The sequence below is a fragment of the Stegostoma tigrinum genome, chromosome 32 (assembly GCF_030684315.1).
Source record: "Stegostoma tigrinum isolate sSteTig4 chromosome 32, sSteTig4.hap1, whole genome shotgun sequence".
In the NCBI taxonomy this organism is placed as follows: domain Eukaryota; kingdom Metazoa; phylum Chordata; class Chondrichthyes; order Orectolobiformes; family Stegostomatidae; genus Stegostoma; species Stegostoma tigrinum.
The window spans coordinates 22,179,667-22,205,571 of NC_081385.1; the positions used below are offsets into that span (position 1 = coordinate 22,179,667).

The following is a 25,905-nucleotide window of genomic DNA, read 5'->3' on the forward strand; positions in this document are numbered from 1 at the left end:
ACTTGCTGTCATTTTAAAACAATGACACCGTATAATTGAATATTTCATAGGAGATAGTTTGCTGATCCAAGTTCTCATTAAAATTTTAATTTGCAAATACCATTGAAATGACTTGATTGCTAAGTACTCTCCTATTTCTGAAAAAAACACTTCAAGCCCATTAGGATTTCTTCACAACTGAAAGTCACTGGAAATTTGTGTTTTATATGCTGTTGATGAGTGGGGGTGGGGCAGAGGGGAGGGTGTGTGGAAGAGGAAGAGCAAGTAGGACAGGCTAAGGGCTCCCAGTGCAAAAGATGATGCCATTGCTAATAATGGTAAAAGAGAGATAGAATTGCAAAACAGGTGTGAATGAAGGTGTGAAAATGAGAAAATGGGTCTAGACACCTGAGAGTAAAGCCAACGATACATGGCTGGGGCAGGGCGATAGATTTAAAAGAAATTGAGTATAGAGGTCATGTTCTGAAGTTGTAACTCTTTTTGATGTAAAGCGAGGACACAGAGAACCATAATGTTCTGCTCGTGGGAGTGCGGAAACAATAACACCTTATTTCGCATGCAGATACTTTACAACCTCTAGAACTCAACTTTGGTTCAAGACTTTGCTCTCTATTTTGCTTATGTGTCACGCTCCCCAATTGATTTTGATGGGTCCATGATTGCACTTGCCTGATGTAGGCAGCAGACAATTTGTTTGATATGTCTGAAACTTCCTGATTGTTCATTAAGAAGAAGCAGTTTAGATGTGGAACATTAGTTAATTAGCCAAAGAGTGTAAATATAGGACCCTTAATAAATGAGGATACTTTACCAATCCCAAAGCCATTCTGTAAAATGGAGAAATAGATGCAGCTCACTTGCACATCCCAGATCTCTTAGCCTTTGATAGTCTTTGTTAGCAAAGTATTCGTTCTTGACTCAGGCTGATGTCAAGAATTTCCTGATATTCCCAACTGAATACATTTATTTGTTCTTCTGGGTCTTCTAATATTCCTTCCCACCTATTCCTGTTGGTATGCCTTATTCAGAGTGTTGTTCATGTGTACTGCATTGATCACTACTCTAAGAACTCTCAGACCATAGGCAGCTATGTGTGGTGCCAGGATGACTGTAGCCCATTGTCCACCTCCATTTGTAGGTTCATTTTTATTCGTTCAAAGAACAAAAATACCACACAGATAGTAGGGCGACCTGGTGCAGGATACATTGTTTGTTTATGTTGGTAGAAGATTAGTAATTCTTAACTGAGGTTTCATGCTGCACTGGAAGTACTACATTTTTGACTGCTGAAGTACAGTTTTAAAGGGGACCTCAATTTCCAATACACTACCCTGTCTTGTTTGTGTCATGTTGACTTTTAGCTGTAAGTGGTGTATTCATTTATCATTTTCACACCTTAATTTACACCCATTTTTACATCTCTATCCCTCCTTCACCACCATTAGCACTCCCTTTGTCATTTGCTCTGGGCACCCTCAGGATCTGTTACACTTGTTCCTGCTCTCCCCCCTCCCCCCCCTCCCCAAACAGCAATGTTTACGGAAAGTATGTTCTAGCTCTTCCAGTTCAGAACAGTCATATTGGATTCAAATCATAACTCTAGGTTTCTCTCTGCACAGATGCTGTCAAACCTTATGAGTTTCTTCAGCATTCCCTGTTTTAATTATGGATGTTAAGCTTCCACTGTGTTTTGCTTTTGCTCCTAGTATTAATACTGCTTCAAATAATCAGTTTAGGTTTCCAAGTCAGCTGCCCTGAGTTATTTGTACTCATGAAAGTCATGAATGTCAGTGTTGAGAACCAGAACTATTTGCAGTTTTCGACGTCCAATAATTCTCTGAACACAGTCCTGCAGCATTATGAGAAAATGGTGATAATTGGACCGAGTCAGATCTCCTTTACTTCAAGGAGCATCGAGTAGAAAGAGTTATGAGTCATTTGGACTCTCTTTTGTTTGTCAGTTTTCTTCTCAGGATGTTGTTAAAACAGTGTGTGTCAATTTTGTCCTCAAGGGAAAGTAGCTGAAAGGAACTTCCTGAGCCAGTGTCCAGTGGGAGATGAGTTATTGTTATCAAAATAAAGAGGTCAAAGGGATCTGGGGAATTGAGTTTAGTATTTCATTCATCTATCTTCCTCACTGTTCCCAGCTCAGCAATAACCCCAACATCATCTCTTATGGTGTGACTTGTATACGTCATTTACAATTTGAATTTCCATTTCGGTCGAGATAGAACCCCGAAGAACACCAGTTTGATCTCCAGCTCTCTTGGGTATCTTGACGTGACAATGATGGAAAATGAAATTGTTCCATTTCGCAAATACACCAGCATTCTCATTGGTGGAAGTACACATGCACACTAGAGTTTTAAGCCATAACTAACAGTGTGTTGAATTTGATTAAAAAGAAATTGACTTGATTCAGAATTTGGCTGTTCTTTTTAATCAGTAAATGGAACTATGATGTGAGGATCTGGTGATGTTCAAGCATGTGGAACTGATGCAGAAATCCTTAGAATGTCCATTAAATAAACACCAAAGGAAAGCATGCATGGAAGAATGTAATAGTTCTTACTTGGTCTACAGTTTTGCTGCCAGTATCATAAATCATGTCCCCATCACTTTTGGTCCGCTGATTTACAATGGTTTTTAATCTGATACTTAGATTTGTAAATAGCCAGCATTTTTGACAAACCCTTCCACAATCTTTTCTTTTCCATCTCAGTAACTGTCTCCAGACCTATATTCTTCCAAGTTTTCTGGCTTCTTCTGAAAGTAACCATGCCATCAGCTACTCTAAACTCTAGAGTTTGCTCCCTGACACACTGCATTGCTTTACATCACTTTCTGTTGCTTCTTAAAACCTACCTCTTTCACCAAATAGGTGGTCACTTGTCCTAACGTCCTTATGTAGAAATTTGATCTGATAATACTTCTGTGAAGCCTCTTGAGTCATTTTTCTTATTTTAAAACCTTGACTAAAATGAAACATAACGTAAAATACTTTTAGAATTTTAGAATTGCAGAGGTCTCTAAGTAACTGAGACATTTGATGCACATTATTTTTGTGCTTTAGACAGCAGGATCCCATATACTCGGGCACTGACAAATGCTCCTAAGGTTGGTCTGCTTCCAGAAATTCAGTGCCTATCGATAAGCTAGGTTTGTTGTAGAACAAAAAAAATCATGTTAACATTGCATGGCACTCTGCCAGATGAACTAGATTTTATCCTCAAACAATGTTACATACCAGTAAACCATGGCAGGATTTAATATGAATTACGCTAATTGGCCCATCTGCCTTTATGGAATTATACACAGTTAGAATGCTCGAGGTTTTGATCACCTGAAATGAAACAAATGAAAGTGAGCATGGTACCCATTTTAAGAAAAAAATCAGTCCTTTATGTGTTGAATTTGCCTTTCACATTGAGAATAATTTTTAAAGGAGTTTTACCAATTGATAGTTAAACCCATTAAGAGCAAGCATTTGTTTGTATTGTACATGGAATTGTAACTCCAAGTTTGAGTACAGTCCATAGGAAAGTGCTAATCACTGTCAAAATAACAGAACTTCAGTTTTATGACTGCTGAGTAAAATGATCAGATGCATTCATTTTGCTGAGATTTTTAAACTGCCTTTTCAAAAGATGCTGTGGAAGTAGGTCATGAAAGGTCTCGTTAACAAAGTCAATTGTAACTTGTTAGTTCAAAAATTTCTCTCCTTGTTCTGTCTGAGTTGTTGCATTGGCAGAGCTGAATCTTTTGCTTTGATTGTTAGTAAGAATCTGATCTTTACTGTTGCATCAGAGTGAATTTATGACAAGGGGAGATATTGAGCATAATGCAGATTTTTAGTTTAGTGATTTTTGAGAATCAAGGGAATGAGTGTCCTCTGCAGGTCATTGTACAGTATAGCAATCCTTTTTGTTCTTTTGAAATATTTGGGTTCAGCAGATGTTTTTCTACAATATGCTACGTTATAATTTGGAATCACAAAGTTATGCTTTGACATCTATTTAGCGATATTGTTGTTTAATTGATATTTTTAAATATTGAAGAGTTCTGTGGATGAGTTTGTATATTGTGAGGTGATCCAATTCTGATCCATGCTTGGTAGTAGACATACATCTCTAAAGTTACCCATAAGTAAACCACTATCAATTTTTCTGTCTGTGATCTCTATGATTTAAGTAAGTGTTTTCAGCGTTCTAAAGACAGCCTTGCAACGACCATTTCGTGAAAAATAGAGTTGAATATCTAAATAAAAGGACACTTTGGCGGGTGGGAGTTTGTGCCCGCAGCACTTAACCTTGCATTGATGCACTGTCAGAAACTAAAATGAATTGAAGATTCTGAGATAACATGGTGTGAAGCTGGATGAACACAGCAGGCCAAGCAGCATCAGAGGAATCAGCTTGGCCTGCTATGGTCATCCAGCTTCACACCGTGTTATCTCAGATTCTCTAGCATCAGCAGCTCCTACTGTCTCTGAATTGAAGCTTCACCAGGTTTCAAGACCACTTATAGATTAAACTGAATAATGAACCATAAATTATTGGTGCTACATATTTTTTCCCTTCAGAACCAATGTCTTTTCTATGACTTTTGTCTCATTTTCTTTGAAATATGATTAAACTAAAGCTGCACAATAGTATGCCGAAAGATATTTTAATCCACGATAGATTTGTAGGTTATATGTAATGTCAATTTTTTTCTGTTACCACAATATTTTTGTATTTTATTTCGTCACTCATTGCACCCATGATATAATCTTTGTTTATCATAATGAATCCATTTATAGAATCATACAACATGGAAACAGACCCTTTGCTCCAACAAGTCCAGACTGACCATGTTAAATTAAACTCCTCTCGCTTGCATTTGACCCATATCCTTCCAAACCGTTCCTCTTCATGTACATCATTTTATAAACCTCTATGAGGCCAACCCTCAACATCCTATCCTCCAGTGATAAAAGCCCCAGGCTATCCAGCCTATTTTATAACTTAAGCCCTCCATTCCTAGCAACATCCTGGTAAATCTTTCTGAATCCTTTCCTTAATATCCTTCCTACAACAGTATGAACAGAATTGTACACAGTACCCCAGAAGAGCATTCACCAATGTCCTGTGCAACCTCAATGTGACATTCCTATTCCTATACTCAAAGGTCTGAGCAATGAAGGCAAGCATGCTAAATACTTTCTTAACATCCTTATCTACCTGTGATGCAAATTTCCAAGAATTATGTACCTGAAACCCTAGGTCTTTCTATTCTACAACATTTCCCAGGGCCCGACCATTAATTGTATAAGTCCTCCCATTGTATGTTTTACCAAAATTCAATACCTCACATTTAACCAAATTTAACTCCATCTGCCACTCCTCAGCCCATTGACTCAATCGATCTCAATTCCTTTGTAATCTTAGATAAATTTCTTGACTGTCCACTATTCCACAACTTTGGTGTCATTTGCAAACTTACTACCCATGCCTCATGTATTCTCATCCAAGTTATTTATATATATGACAAACAAAAGTGCATCCAGTACCAATCCCTGTGGGCACCACTGGTCACAGGCCTCCAGTTTGAAAAATAACTCTTCACCATCACTCTTTTCGCCTACCATCAAGCCAATTTTTGTATCCAGTTGGCAAGTTTACCCTGAATCTCATGATCTAACTTTACTGATTAGTCTACCATGTGGAGCCTTATTGAAGGCTTTACCAAAATCTAAGTAAAAAACATTTAACACACTGCCCTCATCAACCTTTTTGGTTACTTCCTCAAAGCTAAATCATGAAAGAAGTTGTGTAAAGTACGACAGCCATGCTGTTTGCACAATATTCCCTCTAAATTATTATTACTGCATATATCCAGTTGTTATTTTAATACATGAAATATTTTTGTGCAGCAAGGAACATGATTTTACTCAGGTTAGTTTCACCCTCTAGATGCCACAGGACAATTGTGATCTCTCAACAGCAATAGTGAGATGCAGGACTCATTGTAAAAGCAACTGTTTGGATTCGTGCATTCCATCCACTGTAATGTTGTTCCAATCCATTTTACATTTTGTGACCTTGCAGGCAACTAGGGGCATCAAATAGCAAATAACTCAACAAGGGTACTAGCTGAGACCATGTAACTCGGAAAATCAGTCAAATAAGTAACATGAGATACCAAGATGTAGAGCTGGATGAACACAGCAGGCCAAGCAGCATCAGAGGAGCGGGAAGGCTGACGTTTCGGACATAGACCCTTCTTCAGAAAAAATAAGTAACATGTATTGGATATGTCAGCTATATTAAAATGGAGTTTATCTTGTACCATTAATGTAGATGGTAAAGGTGCTGACTTTTCTTGCTTTGCATCACAGTGTAAAGTGTGTAATGTAGTGTATTTCCAGCTGCTACATTATTATATTGTTTTTAGTAAACATCAACATTTTTAGTAACAGATGTAAACTAACTGTTGAATAATTATCCTTTCTTTTGCTCCTTCCCTTTTTAAATAAAGGTGTTGTGTTGCCATTTTTCCAATACTCTGATCTTTTTTCAGAATCTAAAGATTCTTGGAAGATTACTACCAATGCATCCACACTCTCTGTAGCTACTTCCTTTAATACTCAAAGATACGTTCCATTAGGTCCAGTCGTTGTCCTCAGTAGTTTCCTTAGCACTTTCTGCTTGAGTGATAATTATTATCCCTCTGTCCTCTCCTCCTTTTACCCCTTGGTTACTTCGCAATTTTAGAATAATATTAGTGTCTTCTACTCTGACACAAAGTGTTTAGTCAACTCCTACCATCTCCTGGTTCCCCATTATTATCTTCCCAGCCTCATTCTCTAGGGATCCTACTTTGGCCTCTCTCTCCCTTTTTACATGTCTAAAGAAGCTGTTATTGTCAGCCTTGATATTACTAGGAATTTACCCTCCAAGTTTTTTATTCTTCTTTTTGTTGGTAGTCTTTTGTTGAAACTTTTCCAATACTCTGGCTTGCCACTAATCTTTACCACAGTGTATCTTCTTCTTTCAGTTTGATGCTAATCTTAACTTCACTGCTTAACCATGCTTATCCCCTTCTTAGAATCCTTCTTCCCAACTGGAATAGATCTTTACTGTGTACCATGAACTATTTTCTTAAATATCTGCCATTGTTCTTCAACTTTCTTTGCTGCTCAACTCCTTTCCTAGTCCACTCTGCCTTCATTCCATTGTAGTTGTCCTTGTTTATGTTTGTTGAACCAATTATGTTGAAACAGAAAAATATGTTCAATAGAACACCTTTAATTAGGTCTTCAAATAGCTGCACCATACTGTTCTCTTGACAACTTTGAATAGTTTCAAAAAGAGACTAGTACAGGTTAATTGGAGAACGCATTGATTTATTTTGCAATGTTATAATGTTGTCTTGACATCATTTAAACAATTCTGCATAGATTGTCATATTATTACCTCCATGACAGGTCCCTTCAAATTGAAATATGTTAAATGAATTTTCCCTCCTCATGTGATCAAAAACGTCAGTCATAATGATCTGTACAGATTATATGATGTGGGCATAATTCAATTTGAATTCATCGAATAGTCTATGTTGTAATTTATTTGCGTCACAGTTGTTTTACAAGGAAAGAAAGACTCTAACAACGTGCATTTCAAGGTGTTAGATTTAATAAAATTCTGTGATCATCTGACACATTGAGATTGAGGTAAACTTTCAGGATTGATATGGTTAATAAATACTCAGGTGGTTATAGCGATATTTTGAGCATGGGTAGAACAAGCCTAAATGTTCTGAGAGATTTTTAAAATTCAAGAAATCTCACAAAGACCGAATTGCGTGGTGCTTTGGTATCTTAAGGTGGAAAAAAAAGTCCTAGGTAGCTCATACCAAGCTGAGGTTTTAAAAGCATGAAGACTATACTAGGAAGGAAAGATGATGATCTTCGATGATGACATCCTGACTAAGGATTGGTTTGGGTACAAGGTATTACAAAAAGATTTGACCTCAAAACATCATAGAGAATGGGGGAAGGCGAATAGGCAGGGGAGAATGTGAAATATCAAATTTGAAATTTAGGACATGGAAAATCTGAAAGTTCAGAATGATCACCTGTTTGAAATTCCATTGTATGTTGAAATTAGCTCATATTTCTTTTAATGAGAATTTTGTTTATGATTCTTTATTGAATGTTCTCTTCGTTTAGTTTGTCCATTGTGTAACATGACAATTTGATTATGGATACAAAACATTCATTACTTATTTAAATTTTCTTGGACTTGGAACCTCCCAGTAATAATCACTAGTCAGTTCTTCATGCATTGATCATTATGATGCTAGTTATTTACCTTCACTATTAAGTTAACATACAAAGGTGTAGAGCAACTTTGATCTTTTAGATTTTAAAATGTGAACAGTAATAAGTCACCTATATAAAGAGGGCATTAGGCCTTGATTACCTCTTTGAAAATCTCTGATTTTTAAAAAAATTAGTAGATCTGAAAAGAGTACTGAGGCCCATCAAGAATATACAGTTCACTCTAGGAACACTATGGCAAATGGCATTTTTCTATTTTTAACTCTTGTTTTTCATTTATCCATTTTCACCAGCTGCCACCTTGATTGATGTTATGCCATTCCCAACATTCTATCCCTTGGGTAGAAGAGTTTGATCTAATTTGATTGTTCACTTTTCCAACAAATATATTAAATATATTTTGAATTTGTTAAGGATACGCCATTTGGTCCACTTGAATCAATCTTTCAATGAAACTAGAAATTTTACCCATCCTAACATTTCACTTTCTCTTGAATGGCTTGCTTTTTAACTTTCTGAATTCTGTCCAGAAGCTGATTCATTTTTCCCAGAATGAGTTCTGATCCCTCTTTACTATTGATGTACGAATGTGGTAGAATGAGCAATGTTCAAGATGTTCGACGGGATGCCAATCAAAAATGCTGCTTTGTCCTGGATGAGGCTAACATTCTACTCACAGCATGTGGAGCACATTCCATTGCACTTCTACTGTATAGATAAGCACACAGGCTTTGAAGACTTAGGAACGAGTTGCTGCAGAATTCACAGCCAGTGTCCTGCCTTTGTAGCTGATCTAGTTCAGCTTTTGGTCAGTGATAACTCTGAGGATGTTGATGTGAGGGATTCAGCAATGGTGATGCTATTGAATGTCGCTGAGTGATAGGTGGATCCTTCTTTGTTGGAGATTATCATTACCTAACCCTTGCGTGATGTAAGTAGCCCTTATCAGCCTAAGCCTGAATGTAGACTATGCTTCTGCTGCATTTGGACTGCATTATCTGAAAAGTTGTGAATGAAGCTGAATGTTGTCTAATCATTAGCAAATATCCCTATCTCTGATCTTAGGATAGAGGAAAGTAATTAATGAAGCAGCTGAAAATTGCTGGACCAAGAACACTACACTGAGGAACTCCTGCAGAGATACCATACCTTAGATGCTCTATTTCCCCATGTCCCTTGTTTCCTGCTTAAAATATTTTTAGAGACTTTGCCTTTTCCATTTTGTCATGCTATTATAAAATTTTAGAAAGTACTCTAACATGCTCCTCTTTCAAGTTTGAACAGTTTTCTAATCCTTACCATTTAAATAACTCCCAATAATCTCAGCAATACACAGTTGTAAGGCAAGGTTGAAAAGACTGTGCACTGTACCTCTTTTTCTTTCAAGTGTATTTCAGCAGTTTATTTAAAATGTCAAAACTGTTTGATATTTATATACAACTGAACTGTTTTATGGAATTACGTTCTGATACAGGGCCTTCAGTTTAGTCTTGGTCTTGTAATATATGATCTTGACTGTTTTCTCATAGTCTTTTTTTTCCCTCTCGACTCCTTCCTGCCAATGTTTGGTTTTCATTTCCTGTAATACTATCTTATGTAAATTCTATCTTATTTGTACCTACTCTTGGTAAACTACATCTGTATAATTTGATGCCAACTGGTATTGGTAACCCACAAACCATAATGCACCACTACCACACCAATTTTTTATGCCATGTTTGTATCTGTAATTTTGTGTACCCTGTGCCAATCTGTAAATAATGCAGGTGACAATCCAGATGTAAATTTTTGAGATTTTGTTTTGCAATATAGTGCCTAACTTCTCATAACCTGTGTGCAGAATGTTTTCCCAGTTCTCCCCATGTCATTGTTACTTCTATGGACCATCGCCAGTGGATCGTCTCACTCCCGCTGCAAGTTCCTTTATAGACCTGTGCAGATGGCCTGACATCCAGTCCTGGAAGCCCACCTCGTTTTTAAATGTACATGCACTTAAGCATAAGAGAAGATTTTCTATTTCAGAAATATTTCATTCAGTACCAATTGCTGCCTGATTGCAGTGGTTCATTGAAGCTTATGAGTTTGTGATTATGTCAGTGAACTTTAGCGTAACCTAATCTGTGAGATTTTTAAAGTACATGCATTCTATTTTGATTTGATAAGGTGGACTTCAAAATGATAAGTACTGTATTTATTTATTACTTTTAAAACATCTATATATGTGTAGTTACAATGCAAGTCAAAAAACAACTCAAATATTTTGATTTTAAGTGAAAAGATTAATTTCTACAGGTATTAAAAAATTGGATGCCCCACTGTTGTGTTTCTGCCCACACAAAAGTGATTTTTCTTTGTGGATTATGGGCCACTTGTCCCACTAAAAAGGCTAAATTGAAGACTGAGTTCTTTTCTGAAATGGAAAAAGTGAAATCTGTGTCAAATGATTAAATGTTTCAGTGTTATAAATGCTAAAGCCCTTAATTTTAAAATGCATCTGTGTGCGTTTTTTTTTTCACTTTGAAACCCATGATCACAGCAGAAGTGTTACAAGACCATTTATCTTGTTCAGTTTTTCAGAAGCAGAATTTATCAGCAAAAGCTTAGTCAGCAAACACCTGCTTCCTTTAAACAAATAATATCTCATGGTAATATGTAAGTTGTATCAGCAATCCTGCTGGATTTGAGCACTGTTGGAATTTAACCATTCATGACCTAAATTATTTGAAAAATGATAGTTTTAATGGACTTGTTACAAGTTGTAAATTGGAATTTTGGTTTATACCATACAGTATTGCAGATTTGAACTTAGCAGAACTCACCCTGGTGCTGGAAATAATATTTTTCTTGTTTCTGAAATTCGAAGGATAATGGGCCTCTTTTGCTTTGACAGTAAGGGAATAAATTTGTCCTAATTTGCCAGGTAAGAAACTCTTAGGATGGGGTAGAATGTGGTTGTACAGTACATCCAACCCAATATTAGTCTTCACTGTTTTAAATGGTGAGTAAAATTTGGTAGAATATAAAACCAGTGTCACATACAATCCTGACACCTTTTCAATGGCCGGGTTAGTTTGGAATTTCTTTGTTAGATATACCAGATAGGACATGGTAATGAGTCAATTCTTCCTACTTTTTCCTTGAAATTCTCTTCCGCTATTGATATTTACAATTCTTTTTTGCTTTGTTCTTTTACAGAAAAGCCAGAGCTGGTACAATGTAAGTCTTCCTGTTTAATATCTATGTTTTCTTTATGTTAATCATCCATCAGAGCACAAATTATCCCATTTTAATGCTATGACTGATTTTAGTCAACTATTTTTGACATAATTGCATGTGCTGTCAGATAATAAAAAAGCTTCAATATGAATTGAACACACTGTATGTCTGAATAATTTAGATCTATTCATTTATTATGAAAGGTCATTGAAATACCAATATTAAACTCAAGTTTCTGTTTCCAGCTGTGTACAGCACAAGACCATTTTGAATAAATTTGAGGAAAGAAATCTCAAGCACGTTTTGAGTTAGAGTTTCAAGCTGCAGGTTCCTTTTGATGGCTGTATTCTGTAATATTTCTTTGATATCTCAAGGAAAACTACATATTTTTTAAAAAATTAAGGGATAGAGTACTTTTTCCATTCCCTTTAAGCGTTAAGTACAGGAGTAAAACCCTAAAAGAGAATTGTGCCTTTAATTTACCATTGCAGGAATGGGAAAAGCATAAATGTTTGTAACCATAAGTACCTCAACTGAATTATTGATGCAAAGGGGTGACCGTCATTCTGATCAATATATCTCCCATTTTCTTTACTGACTCAGTTTTCAAGTTGGGCTGCAGATGTGCCGAAGCAGGGCATCTAATGATCATCCTTGTACTCCATTAATACATCTGTGACTCGGGTCTCACTTGGGCTTCACTTGAAGAGAATGACTTAATTTCTTTCACAACACAGATCAACTCATGTGAGCAGAAGATTTGGTTATTGTTTAAGGACCTGCTTTATCACTGATTACTTTTTGTCTTCTCTGGAACAGTCGTGTTTTAGATATCCCCATCGTCCAGCCTCTGAGGTAGCTGTTAGTTATTAATCTTTACCACTATCCAGCAGTAAATGCTGAATCCTTTCAGTTAAGAAGTTTTTTTTCCCCCCCCCCAATGAGTTCACGGAATGCATTTTAATCATGGGTATTAGTGGTGCATGCTGAAATCATGCACATACTTAATTGTATACTAACTTTGCTTTCTTGCATGCAGCAAGTAAATAGAATGCTTAAAAAGATTTTTTTTCATGTCATGGGCAGTGCATTATTGATTATGTTAAGCTACAGTTATGCTGCATTATATACCATATTACAATTCTGTTGAATATAATTTTTAGCACAAGATGGCTGGGAATAATTGCATTGCTCATCCTGTGCATGTTATATAAGTAATGCTAATGATGTATTGCACTCAGTACTTGCCAATTTCTGATATTGAGATATACAGTACTAGATCAGAGTATGTTTAATATGGAAAAAAAGAACAATTCTGTGGAAGATATTCAGACTGCATGAGTAGATTTGTAACAAAAGGTAGTTCAAGAAGCATGATAGCTGGGGGAAAATGTTCTGTATTTCAACATTCATTGCATGTATTGGAATTTGATCAAGTACTTAATCTTGTTATAAAAACCTGGAAGCAGTTTCTGAGGACAATGCATTGCCTGCCCCAACAATGGTTGTGGATATTCTATTTGAGATTTACAGTAAAATTGTAGTTAACAATAGAGTTTTTGTTGCCTCCTAATAACAAATGGTTGGATATGTTTTGAAGCCACCTAGTGTTTGATCATTGCAAACAACACAAACAAAATGGAGGATTACTTTTTAAAGCTAAAGCAGTAATTTTGCATCAAGCCTTGATGTCTACTAATGTCTTCCTGTGTAGTTTGTATCTATGGATACAGTTGGGCAGAGTTTAAGATTAGAGCCAGCCAAGTGTTAGCATAATTATGCTAATTCCTACGGGACTGATTTACTACTTGAGTCATATGTGTTTAAAGGACTGTTGTAATCAGAAGTGTGTATTATATTTTGGAAAAACACATTCTGCTATTGCATCTTTCCCAAGGGCTCCCAATTCCTCCATGCTCAATGGATTCAAATCAGATCAGTGTTTATTTATATAAATGCTTTTCAGAGTCTGACAACCTAGAATTATAGAATCCCTACAGTCTGGAAGAGGCCATTCCAGCCAATCAAGTCCAGAAAACATCACACCCCACCCCATCCCCATAATCCCACATTTACCATGGCTAATCCACATGACTTGTATATTCCTGGACACTGTGGACAATTTACCATGGCCAATCTGCCTAACCTGTACATGTTTGTTGCTGTGGGAGGAAACTGGAGCATCTGGAGCAAACCATACAGACACAGAGTGAATGTACAAACCCCAAGGTGGGAATCAAATCTGAGTCCCTGGCGTTGTGATGCCACAGTACAAACCACTGAACCACCATGCCATCCTTTTTCAATTGTTCGCAAAGTCCATCACATGATTACCCTAATCTCTTCAAAAATGTACAATATTGTCACAACATGGGCTCCTTCTGATTTTTCTCTTTCCCAAATGAAGGTTTGTCAAAAACGTTTTGTAACATGCTTATTCTTTTTGACATCAGTACACTTGTTTCCAAAGGGTCAAGAGTAAAAGGAATCAAATTTAAACTGATCAGGTAAAAATGCGCATCTGTAGTGGTATGGGATTTGGGAAGTGGATGAGGATTTTTTTGTGAACTGCGTTGTTACAGTCTGAGGAATGGTGGAAACTTATTCAGAAGTAACTTTCAAAAGGGAAATGGTCAAATATTCCAAGGAAAATATTTGCAGGGCTATGGGATAAAAGCAAGGGAGCATGATTGACAGAAACTTTTTTGGAAGCAGAGTGGTCCAAATGGTTCCCCTTGTGCTGTATTGTTCCGTGATTTAAATAACGTGGAGACAATCATCTAGACTGCCACATTTGATGCTGACTTTCTTTCATCCCATGGCCTGTTTCTGTGCATCATTAGATGAAATTAGATTGTTATATAACAGTACAAATGCATTAATATGAAATCTCTTTCTTCTGTATGTCAAGATCATTTTAATAAACAATCTTTGGAACAAAGAACAAAGAAAATTACAGCACCGGAACACGTCCTTCGGTCCTCCACCGTGCACTGATCCGGTTCCTCTATCTAAACCTGTTGCCTATTTTCCAAGGATCTGTATCCCTCTGCTCCCTGCCCATTCATGTATCTGTCTAGATACATCTTAAATGATGCTATCGTGCCTGGATCTACCACCTCCGCTGGCAACAAGTTCTAGGCGCTCACCACCCTCTGCGTAAAGAACTTTCCATGCATATCTCCCTTAAACTTTTTCCCTCTCCCTTGTAATCGCGACCCCTAGTAATTGAGTCCCCCTCTCTGGTGGGGGAAAGCTTCTTGCTATCCACCTTATCTTTACCTCTCAGAATTCTGTAGACCTCAATTAGGTCCCCCGCAGTTCCCATTATCTCTGATCACAATTTTAACCTCGCTGCGAAGCCTCTTCCAGGATGTCTAACCTGAAGAAGTTACCCTCCTCCCTCCGGACCAACCTCAGGGGATCTCTCTCCCACTGCACCTCTCCACTTATCTTCTCCTCTATCCATCTTTGGTCCGCCTCCCCTCTCTCCCTATTTATTTCAGAATCCTCTTCCCATCCCCCTTTTCTGATGAAGCGTCTAGGCCTGAAATGTCACCTTTGTGCTCCTAAGATGCTGCTTGGCCTGCTGTGTTCATTCAGCTCCACACTTTATTATCTCAGATTCTTCAGCATCTGCAGTTCCCATTATCTCGGATCACAATTTTAAACCCCCCTCAACCTTTGTTTTTCTAATGTAAATAATCCTAATCTACTCAACCTCTCTTCATAAATAGCACCCTCCATACCAGGCGACATCTTGGTGAACCTCCTCTGCACCCTCTCCAAAGCACCCACATCCTTTTGGTAATGTGGTGACCAGAACTGTATGCAGTATTCCAAATGTGATCGAACCAAAGTCCTATACAACTGCAACATGACCTGTCAACTCTTGTACTTGATACCCTATCCGATGAAGGAGAGCATGCCATGTGCCTTCTTGACCACTCTGTCGATCTGCATTGCCACCTTCAGGGTACAATGGACCTGAAGACCCAGATCTCTCTCTGCATCAATTTTCCCTGTGGCTTTTCCATTTACCATATAGTTTGCTCTTGAATTGGATCTTCCAAAATGCGTCACCTCACATTTACCTGGATTGAACTCCATCTGCCATTTCTCCGCCCAACTCTCCAATCTATCTATATTCTAGTGCATTCTCTGACAGTCTCCTTCACTATCTGCTACTCCTCCAATCTTAGTGTCATCTCAAACTTGCTAATCAGATCATCTATACCTTCCTCCAGATCATTTTTGTATATCACAAACAACAGCGGTTCCAACACGGATTCCTGTGGAACACCACTAGTCACTGTTCTCCATATTGAGAAACACCCTTCCACTACAGCTCTTTGTTTCCTGTTGCCCAGTCAGTTCTCTGTCTATCTAGCTAGTACACCCTGGAGCCCATACGACCTCACTTTCTCCGTCAGCCTACGATGGGGAACCTTATCAAATGCGTTACTGAAGTCCATTTCAATGACATCAACAGCCCTTCCCTCATCTATCAACTTGTTTTCTTCCTCAAAGAATTCCATCAAGTTGGTAAGACATGACCTCCCCTGGACAAAACTATGCTGCCTATCACTAATAAGTCGATTTTCTTCCAAATGTAAATAGATCCTATCCCTCAAAATCTTCTCCAGCAGCTTCCCCACCACTGACGTCAGGCTCGCCGTTCTATAATTACCTGGATTATCCTTGCTACCCTTCTTAACAAGGGGACAACATTAGCAATTCTCCAGTCCTCTGGGACCTCACCCATGCTCAAGAATGCTGCAAAGATATCTGTTAAGGCCCCAGCTATTTCGTCTCTTGCTCCCCTCAGCAACCTGTGATGGATCCCATTTGGTCCTGGTCACTTGTCCACCTTAATGCCTTTTAGAATACCCAACACTTCCCCCCCTCCTTATGCCGACATGACCTACAGTAATCAAGCATCTATCCCGAACCTCAACAGCTGTCATGCCCCTCTCCTCAGTGAAAACCAGCGCAAAGTACTCATTAAGAATCTCACTCATTTTCTCTGACTCCTCGCATAACTTCCCTCCTTTGTCCTTGAGTGGGCCAACCCTTTCTCTAGTTGCCCTCTTGCTCCTTATGTATGAATAAAATGGGCAAAGCATATGTAAGCAAAAAATGAAAACGATCCAGCGGATCTCATAATTCCTGCAGATTCAATAACTTAAGAAATTACATGTGTTCCCGAAGATTCTGAATTGCATGCTTTTTTAAAAAAAATGCATTTGCATGTGGACTCCTGTTACAATAATAAAAACATAATTTCATTGTGTAAAAGTAATCAACAGTAAAATTGGTTAACTTATTTTGAGGTCATGAAGAAGTTGCGGTGATGGTAGATCGCTGAATATATTGTTCTGCGAAGAATATAGGGAACAGAAATCATATTCAGCTCACATTGTTGTATGGGTTAATGTGCAAGGCCTGTAGAAAACTTTTCATCCCTAACAAGAGAGATGCATCATCGCTCTTGTTTCAAATCCCTACTATTGACAATTGGGAATGAAAATGTGCCCAATTACCCAGTACTGACCTTTTATCACTGGATTAAATTCTCTTCAAACAAGTACATCCCTATCCCTATCCTTATCCCTATCATAGCACTAAAGATGTTTATTTCTAATAATGGTTGAGTCAGCAGCAACTTTGAATGTTTTAGCCTAATCCTGATTGTTTTGCACCATCACTCCATGCAGCTCACCTTCTAAATATATACGATGGAGGATTGCAAACCATATCATTTTAAGACACTGACAAATGACCTCACTGGTTGTGATGCAGCAGGCCAGGCAGCATCAGAGGAGCTGGAAAGCTGACGTTTCGGGTTGGGACCCTGCTTCAGGAATGGGGTCCTGACCCAAAACATTAGCTTGCCTGCACCTCTGATGCTGCCTGCCCTGCTGTGTTCCTCCAGTTCCACTCAGTGTTATCTCTGACTCCAGCATCAGCAGTTCTTACTATCTCTCAATGGTTGTAGTTCTATTTTTCACAAAAGATAATGTAAATACAACATTTAAAAATACTTAATGTATTACACATGCAAGTAGTGGTTTCAATTTATAGTAACTCGCACTTTATGAACTCTTTATATTTGAGTTAGGGTTTTTCACATTGTTTTATACACTTTAATAACAGTATACTGAGGTAGAAATTGACCATGAGATTCTAGCATTAAGTACAATAATTCTGAGTTCAAGTACTCATTGGCAGCGATGACATTGCAACCAAATTTAGGTGATATATAAAGGAGTTGCTTTTGACAGTAAAAAGTTAGTCTTAGGTGTCTTATCTGATCATGGCTTCTGATTTGGCTTTGATGTTCAAATCTCTAAATGACAAGAATGTTTTCTTTTGTTTGTATTTTAAGCCTCAAATCAGATTGTAAGAGCAATAACTGGTGTTTTGTGAGACTTTTAAATGCTAATTTTGTTTAAGTTAAATACTTCCATCACTTTCTTTTTAAGTGCCGTCATTCAGGTGGAGGCATCATCTCTCTTGCCTCAAATCCCTCCTATTAACAATTGGGAATGAAAGTGTGCCCAATTACCCAGTACTGACCTTTCTCACTGGATTAAATTCTCTTCAAACAAAATCAATGTGGTGATAGTTCAAGAAAGGGCATAATACCAAAAGAGTTACTTTCTAAAATACTTTCCTCCATTGATCAGTGCACTGAGTATAGGATTTTAATCGGTCTCCTTGCTATAGGAAAGATATTGTTAAACTTGAAAGTGTGCAGAAAAGATTTATAAGGGTGTTGCTGGAGGGTTTGAGCTACAGGGAGAGGCTGAATAGGCTGAGCGGTGACCTTATAGCGGTTTATAAAATCATGAGAGGCACGGATACGGGGAATAGTCAGGGTCTTTTTCCCAGGGTCGGCAAGTCCAAACTAGAAGGCATAGGTTCAAGGTGAGAGGGGAAAGATTTAAAAGGGACCTAAGGGGCAACTTTTTCACGCAAAGGATGGTGCACGTGTGGAATGAGTTGCCAGAGGAAGTGGTGGAGGCTCATATGGCTATAACATTTAAAAGGCATCTGGATGGGTGCATGAATGAGTTTAGAGGATATGGGCTAAAGGCTGACAAATGAACCTAGATTAATCTAGGATATTTGGTCAGTATGGATGAGTTGAACTAAAGGATTGATTTCCATGATGTACATGTGTGAAGATGTCTGACTTGTGCACATATGGAAAAAAGAGATTTGCATATCTATTCCTGGCACTGGTCCATGGAAATTACGTGTAAAATTTAAATCTAACCAAGATTTCAGCTTGTTGACAGTAACATATCTTACTGTTTTGATTTAGGATTTATCCACTGTTGAAAGGTAGAATCTTGTTGAGATTGTGGGGGTCACATCAGCCAGCTGGAGAGTTAGAAAGAGATTAATGCTGCCTATACCAGGGAAGGCCCGCTAAACCACATGCCAAAAGGCACTGATAAGGCATCAATGATTCTTCACCTGGATTGAAGCTGCTGGGGTGAAAATCCTGCCCAGCAGCTCCTGTTCTCATCAGTGCTTTGCAGCAGGTTGTGGCTGCTGCCAGAAGAGCCTTCTGACTTCCAAGTTTGTGTTGGACCCAAGAGTAAGCTAAGCAGTGTTAGCAGGAAGGAGGTTGCAGGTTGGCATTTTGTGGGTATGGTATTATGGGAAGAGTGTGGTAGGGAAGCCAGCAGCAAGGGCAGGTGTTAGCTTCAACAAAGGTTGGCCAGTGTGGATGACTAATCATAGACCGGTGTACAGCTGGGTTACTCCCAGTGGCAGTGAGCTGAAGTCCTAAAGTAATCCCTTTTTGGCCATTTAAGAGACTGAATTGACAAAACTGTAGGATTTTTGACCTCAGGCCTTATTGAGGTAACATAATTCTGGTGAAATCGAGGCATCCTTGAGGTTTGGGAGTGCCACCATCCTCTTTTCAACAAATGTTTTACCTGGCTCAAAGCTTGCCATCTCTGAGAGTGGAAGATGCAGTATAATTTGGAGAAAAGTGAGATTATTCACTTCGGAAGCAAAACAAAAGACAGATTACTACCTGAATGGCTGTAAATTGGGAGAGGGAAGAGTGCAGCAAGACCTGGGTGTCCTTGTACACCAGTCGCTGAAGGTAAGCATGCAGGTGCAGCAGGCAGTAAAGAAGACAAATGGTATGTTGGACTTCATTGTGAGAGGTTTTGAGTAAGGAGCAGGGATGTGTTGTTGCAGTTATACAGGGCCTTGGTGAGACCACATCTTCAATATTATGTGCAATTTTGTTCTCCTTTCCCGAGGAAGGATGCTCTTGCTCTTGAGGGTGTGCAGCAAAGGTTTACCAGGCTGATTCTGGGGGTGCTGGGTCTGACGTATGAGGAGAGATTGACGAGGTTAGGATTGTTTTTGCTGGAGTTCAAATGAATGGGGGTGGGGGCAGGGTTCTCATTGAAACTTATAAAATTCTAACAGGACTGGACAGTGTAGATGCAGGGAGGATGTTCCCGATGGTGGGTGTGTCGAGAACCGGGGGTTGCAGTGTGAGGATTCGGGATAGATGATTTAGAATGGAGTTGAGAAGACATTTCTTCACCCAAAGAGTAATGAGCCTGTGAAATGCGTTACCATTTTGATGCCAAAATATTGAATGTATTCAAGAGGCAACTAGGTATGGCAAATGGGGTGAATGGGATCAGTGGTTGTGGGGAGAAAGCAAGATTCGCCTATTGAGTTGGATGATCAGCCATGATCATGATGAATGGCAGAGCAGGCTCGAAGGGCCAAATGGCCTCCCTCTGCTTCTATCTTCTCTGTATCTGTGTGAGATTGTGCCCAAGGTGCCAAGAACAGACCTCCCAAAGCCTGAAGGCACACAAGATTTCAGAGGACAAACTTGCAAATTATGTCATGGTTATTTGAACTTCGAGATGACATTCACAGAACTAAATTTTGATGCCTCTGACTCAAAGGCATCAATTCCCAAAGCATGTTTTGGATTGATCCTCAAAATTGCTCACATTTTAGGCATATGATTTGAAGTTCCTTTTGTTCTTCTGTCAGTCTGCAATGTTCTGACTGCAGTAAGATAATCAGTGCAGAAATAGGAAGCCCTGGCCATAGTTTAGATGCTTTGTGTGGAAACATGCTGGTTAAACAGTAGCAATAGCATCTACCTCTAGGTGGCATCAAAATATGAACTGAAAAGACTCTGTGTTTGAACCTGTTGAAATGTAGGAACAAGTGGTGGCCATGCAACTTCAAGGTTGTTCAGATATTAAGGTAGATACAGATCGTTGCTGACCAGTGTAGCAATTCCGCTTAGCTACCTAAATTTCATGGTCTTGACACTACCAAGCATCCAGAGTGATTTCAACGTTTTTGCTGTCTTTTGTATGCACAAACAGTACCTGATTCTATACCTAAATAGCCTAGTTTTCATTTTCATACTAAGCAGTCTTATTCCAGATTCCCCCACCAAAGGAAATAACTTCTAACTGAGCATAGTAATAGCAAGTGGTGGATGACTTTATACAAGTTACAGTTCTGTTGTCATAACTGCTACAAATTAAACAGCAATATATCATCAGCACAAGCCTTCAAACCACCTGCTGGATCAATCTGTAGTGACCCAGCCTTTCTTTACCTTCATTGTTGCCAAATATCAAAAACTGAGTAGATGATGATCAGTGCCTTTTAAACAAAATTCAAGTTTTGTGTTATGAATTTGTGTTTATGGAAGCAAAGAAGAACTTATTTTATCCTTGACCTTCGACTGAATGTTCCCTTTCATCTGATGTATTAGCCTAAGTCAGGTCTGAACTGGTTTTAGGCACAACTTAGGGTGGCACCGTAGTTCAGTGGTTAGCACTGCTGCTTCACAGCGTTAGGGATCCAAGTTCGATTTGAGCATTGGGAGTCTATGCAAACTCCATACAGACATTCTTCCCATGTCTGTGTGGGTTTCCTCTAAGTGCTCAGGTTTCGTCCCACTATGCAAAAATATCCAGGCTAGGTGTGTTGGCCGTGTTAAATTGCCCATAGTGTACAGGGAAGAGCCGGTTAGGTGTGTTAACTGTGGGAAATGCAGGTTAACAGGGATAGTATAGGGGATGAGTCTAGGATTCGATGCTCCTCAGAGGGTTGATATGGACTCGATGGGCGGAATGGTCTGCTTCCACACTGTAGTTTCTTTTTTAAACAAAAACTTGCGTTGGAATGACTACTAGGACTCTACCCAACCATCCACTAATTAGCCTCTTTTTATTTTAACCAATTCCCATCTTCTTCAAGACCTTCTGAGACTAAAACATGATCTCAAATACAAATGCAACTTTTCTGCCAGTTATCTTGACTTGCACGTCTTTGGTAGCCACCACCTTTTCATTCAATTTCAGATTTTCTTCTCTCACTTCACCCCTAAAATACTCATTTTTGGCTTTTTTTTGATTCAGAGGGCAAAGGGTGCTGGTCAGTGTGAGTGATTGGCTGGGCTGGGGTGGGGGATGTGGGGGGTGCGGGTCTATTGTATTGATACTCCAGTTAGGCATAGTTTTAGTTTGTTCAGTATTTCTTAGGTAAATGAGTCAGATCTCTCCTAAGTCTCTGACTCTAACTCCGAATACACCAATGGATGCCTCCAGGTCAACCCCCTAGTCCACTGAGGCTCCATCCATCGTTAATGTGGTTTATAATGCCTGTGAATTTTTATTAGACATCCTTTTATTTAATACTATATGAGTTTCAACTGATCCCTTGTTGCCCTGCTGGTGTTTTACAAAGGTTTGCAATGTTTGCCATATTTTCCAATCGCATTTTCCCCATTTTCCTTCCTCTGATATGTCTTTCTAAGCTGACCCTTATTACAGTGTACCTGTACACTGCATTTACAAGTGGGCAACTGTGTGTTCAGTGTTGGCCAAAGCAGCAGTAACAGAGTTTTGTAACCGCCTTCTCTGTGGACTTTGGTTTACTCAGCTGTAGATGACACATGATAGTTAACCTTGACTTCTCTCAAGTCACATTCCTTCATATACATGGATGATAAATTGGAAATGAGAACCTAAAAGTTCAGCCACTGCAAAATTATGCCTAATACTTTATTGATTTGATTAGTTGTTAGTTTAGGTTTTGTTATTTTAGACCTTCTTAAGGCCCACATCTTCCAGTCAGTGTCAGAACCTCTTTTTTCCAACATTGACCAGATGCAAAATTGCCTCCTTGCCTCTCTTTGCATTTAGTTGATTTTCAAATATGGGAAATATGTTATAAAGTAGAGATTGATTCCCCTCTGTTTGCCAAAACTCAAACACTGAAGTAGAGCACCTTGCCTTATTAATCTATAAAAGGAGTGTGAAAAGTCATATAACCTGCCTTCTAATCGTTAAATAAAACAAATCCCTGACACTCCCTTTACAAGTAACAATTTATTTATCTAACTCTAACTGTGAACAATTTAACTAAACTGTTAACAAACTGGATTAACCCCTTCTCGCTACTCACTACTCCCGAATAAAACAAGACTCTAATTGTACGCTATTCCAATAAATACAAGTCCCACTTATATATAAGAAAAAAATTATTTAGTCTGTTGAAATTAAGGCCAGGTTACTTGTCTTCCAGAGTGTTCTGTGCTGCCTTTGTCAATTTTTCTGAAAGGAATATTTGCTGGTTGTGCCTTGGGTAACTTTGTTCTTTCGATGGTACTCATACTCATAGTTCTGAAGAAGGGTCACCGAACCCGAAACGTTAACTCTGTTTTTTTTCCTCCTTGTACTATGATGTTCGTGCTTTCCATTCTATTTTCACTCAAGTCCTCATAGCACTGTAAGAAGTCTTTCAATTCAGTTCTCTATTCCTAGGACAGATAGCTTACTACCATATCCATTCTTTAAAGACTTGCTCATTATCCAGTTTATTCAAATTGAATAAATTATCCAAATCATCTGGATTTGATTCCTCACTCTGAGTGGAAGTAATTAATATCTGTTTTCTCCCGTTCCCTTTCCGTGTCATAGTTCACGTGACACTCCCTCCATAATTTTTTTTCCTATCTGGCATCTTACCAGCTAATTCAGCTAACATACCTTGTTCTCAATCTGATAGGGACCACGAAATCTTACTTTGAAGGGATCTTCTACCACTGGTAACAGGACAGATACTTTATCCCCATGGGCAAATGTACAAATTTTAGATTTCTTACCTATCTCTTGCTTCAGTAGGTGCTGTGCCACCTTGAAATGTCGTCTAGCTAATTCACCTACTCCGTTTTATTCTTTCTCTCACCTCAGATACATAATCCAACCATGAGATCTCTGACTTCAGACCTATCAACTTTTCCTTAATTACTTTTAAAGGCCCTCTTACATTGCATCTGAATATCTGTTCAAGTAAAGTAAACTGAGTAGATTGATTTGGAGCATCTCTAATAGCCAGCAATGTGTATGGGATATCTTTATCCCAGTGCTTGGAGTAATCCTGGCAATAAGCCCTCACCATTGCCATTAGGGTCTGATGCCACCGTTCTAATGCTCCCTGGGATTCAGGTTGTACACACTTGATTTAAAGTGTTTGATGCCTAATCTATCCATGACTTCCTTAATTAATTTGGCAGTCAAATTGGACCCTTGGTCTGACTGCATCTCCCTCGGTAGTCCATAATGGGTTAGGAAAGCAAGCAACTCCTTCACAACTTTGCCATTTCATAATGGAATTGCCTCCAGAAACCTGGTAGACACATCCATTATGGTTAGCAAATATGGGCTCCCACTTTTGGTTTTAGGGCGGGGACCTATACAGTCAATCATGACCTGCATGGAAGGTTCTTCATAATGCCAGAATTGGCATCAAAGGTGGTCAGTTTTATTACTGTCTGTGGCTTTCCTGCCACCTGACACATATAATACGTATGGCAAAATTCAACATCTTTATGTAGCCCGGGCCAATAGAAATGTTTCCGTATCTTAGTCTGAACCTTCCTCAGGTTCTTCATAATGCCAGAATTGGCATCAAAGGTGGTCAGTTTTATTACTGTCTGTGGCTTTCCTGCCACCTGACACATATAATACGTATGGCAAAATTCAACATCTTTATGTAGCCCGGGCCAATAGAAATGTTTCCGTATCTTAGTCTGAACCTTCCTCACTCCTAAATAACCACCGACAAGCAATTTGTGTGCTACCCGCAATACTTCCTGTCTGTATGCTACTGGCAACTCAATCTGGTGAACTTTTGCCCATTTCTCATACGCACTAACCTGTCTAAGTCTCCATTTATGCCTTAAGATTTTATCCTTAAGGTAACAGCATTCTGGAATATATTTTGATTCCTTTTCAAAGTAGGCTTTATGATATAAATCCTTTATCGTCTCATCTTTTTGTTGTAACTCCATTAGTCTTTCAGAACTAAACACCTCTGCCTGATCCTCTATCTGCTTAGGTTTTTCCTTTACCGTTTCATCAGACAGAGTATCGGCTAACTGGACCTCAACTGCTTCACCCTTCTCTTTTGTTTCCCCTTCTTATTTTAACTTATGGCTGTGGGATCTCATCACCACATAGTCTGGAAAAATTCCAGGCTATTTTCCTTTTAACTTCTCGGTTCCTTGGTTTTCTTTTGACTTGTCCACTACAATGGGCATCACTCCCACCTTTCATCCAGCTATGTTATTTCCAAGAACAGACTGTATTCCTGGAATAGCCAAGTTTTCTATCACTCCAATTATCACTTCCCCAGTCTTGATTTGACTTTCTGGCCTGATCTTACACAGGGGAGCACTAATTCTATCTCCATTTATTCCACAGATTATCACTCTCTTGGGCAACATTTCAGCAATGTAATTATTTTCATTTCTTATTATTAGAGACTGACTGGCTCCTGTATCTCAATATTGTAACTTCTTTACCTACTACCCCTGTTCTACTTGAGTAAACTTTAACTACAGAGGTGACGTCTTTGAAAAGATTGGGCGCTATCGTACGATCCAGCCCGTGACTGGCTGTGCACTCTCCTGCAGCCCCTCATCTTCTGTTGGAATTTCCTTCACTACCTCAAATAATACCACTGGTCTAAGCCTCTTTTACCACATCATTTTTCCCAGTGAGTTTCTTAAACCACCAGCACTGTGACTTTGTGTGTTCCACCTGACAGCAGTGAAAATCCTTTTCCACCCTCTTGGGTTTTTTTTCTTTCACATGTCATAAACAGTTTCCAGTATAATCTATTTTTGCCTTTTATTGAAGGATTTCTATCCCTCACAGAATGAAATTGTCGTTGGAAACTAGATTTTGATTTACGCACTACTGTGTATTCATCCACCGTTTCTACAGCTGTTCTGGCTGTTGTAACATGAGTTGTAATATGAATTCTCATAATTTTTGGAA

At 38.7% G+C, this 25,905-nt stretch overlaps 1 protein-coding gene across 11 annotated transcripts in view; it reads left to right on the forward strand.

Moving 5' to 3' along the window:
- Positions 1-25,905, forward strand: part of gramd1ba (GRAM domain containing 1Ba) — a 562,055-nt gene that overhangs the window by 453,425 nt on the left and 82,725 nt on the right. For all 11 annotated transcript variants that reach the window (XM_059639094.1, XM_059639090.1, XM_059639091.1 and 8 more), the window contains one exon: positions 11,516-11,536. In XM_059639094.1, coding sequence (XP_059495077.1) covers positions 11,516-11,536 — 21 coding nt within the window. The remainder of the gene's footprint in view (positions 1-11,515; positions 11,537-25,905) is intronic.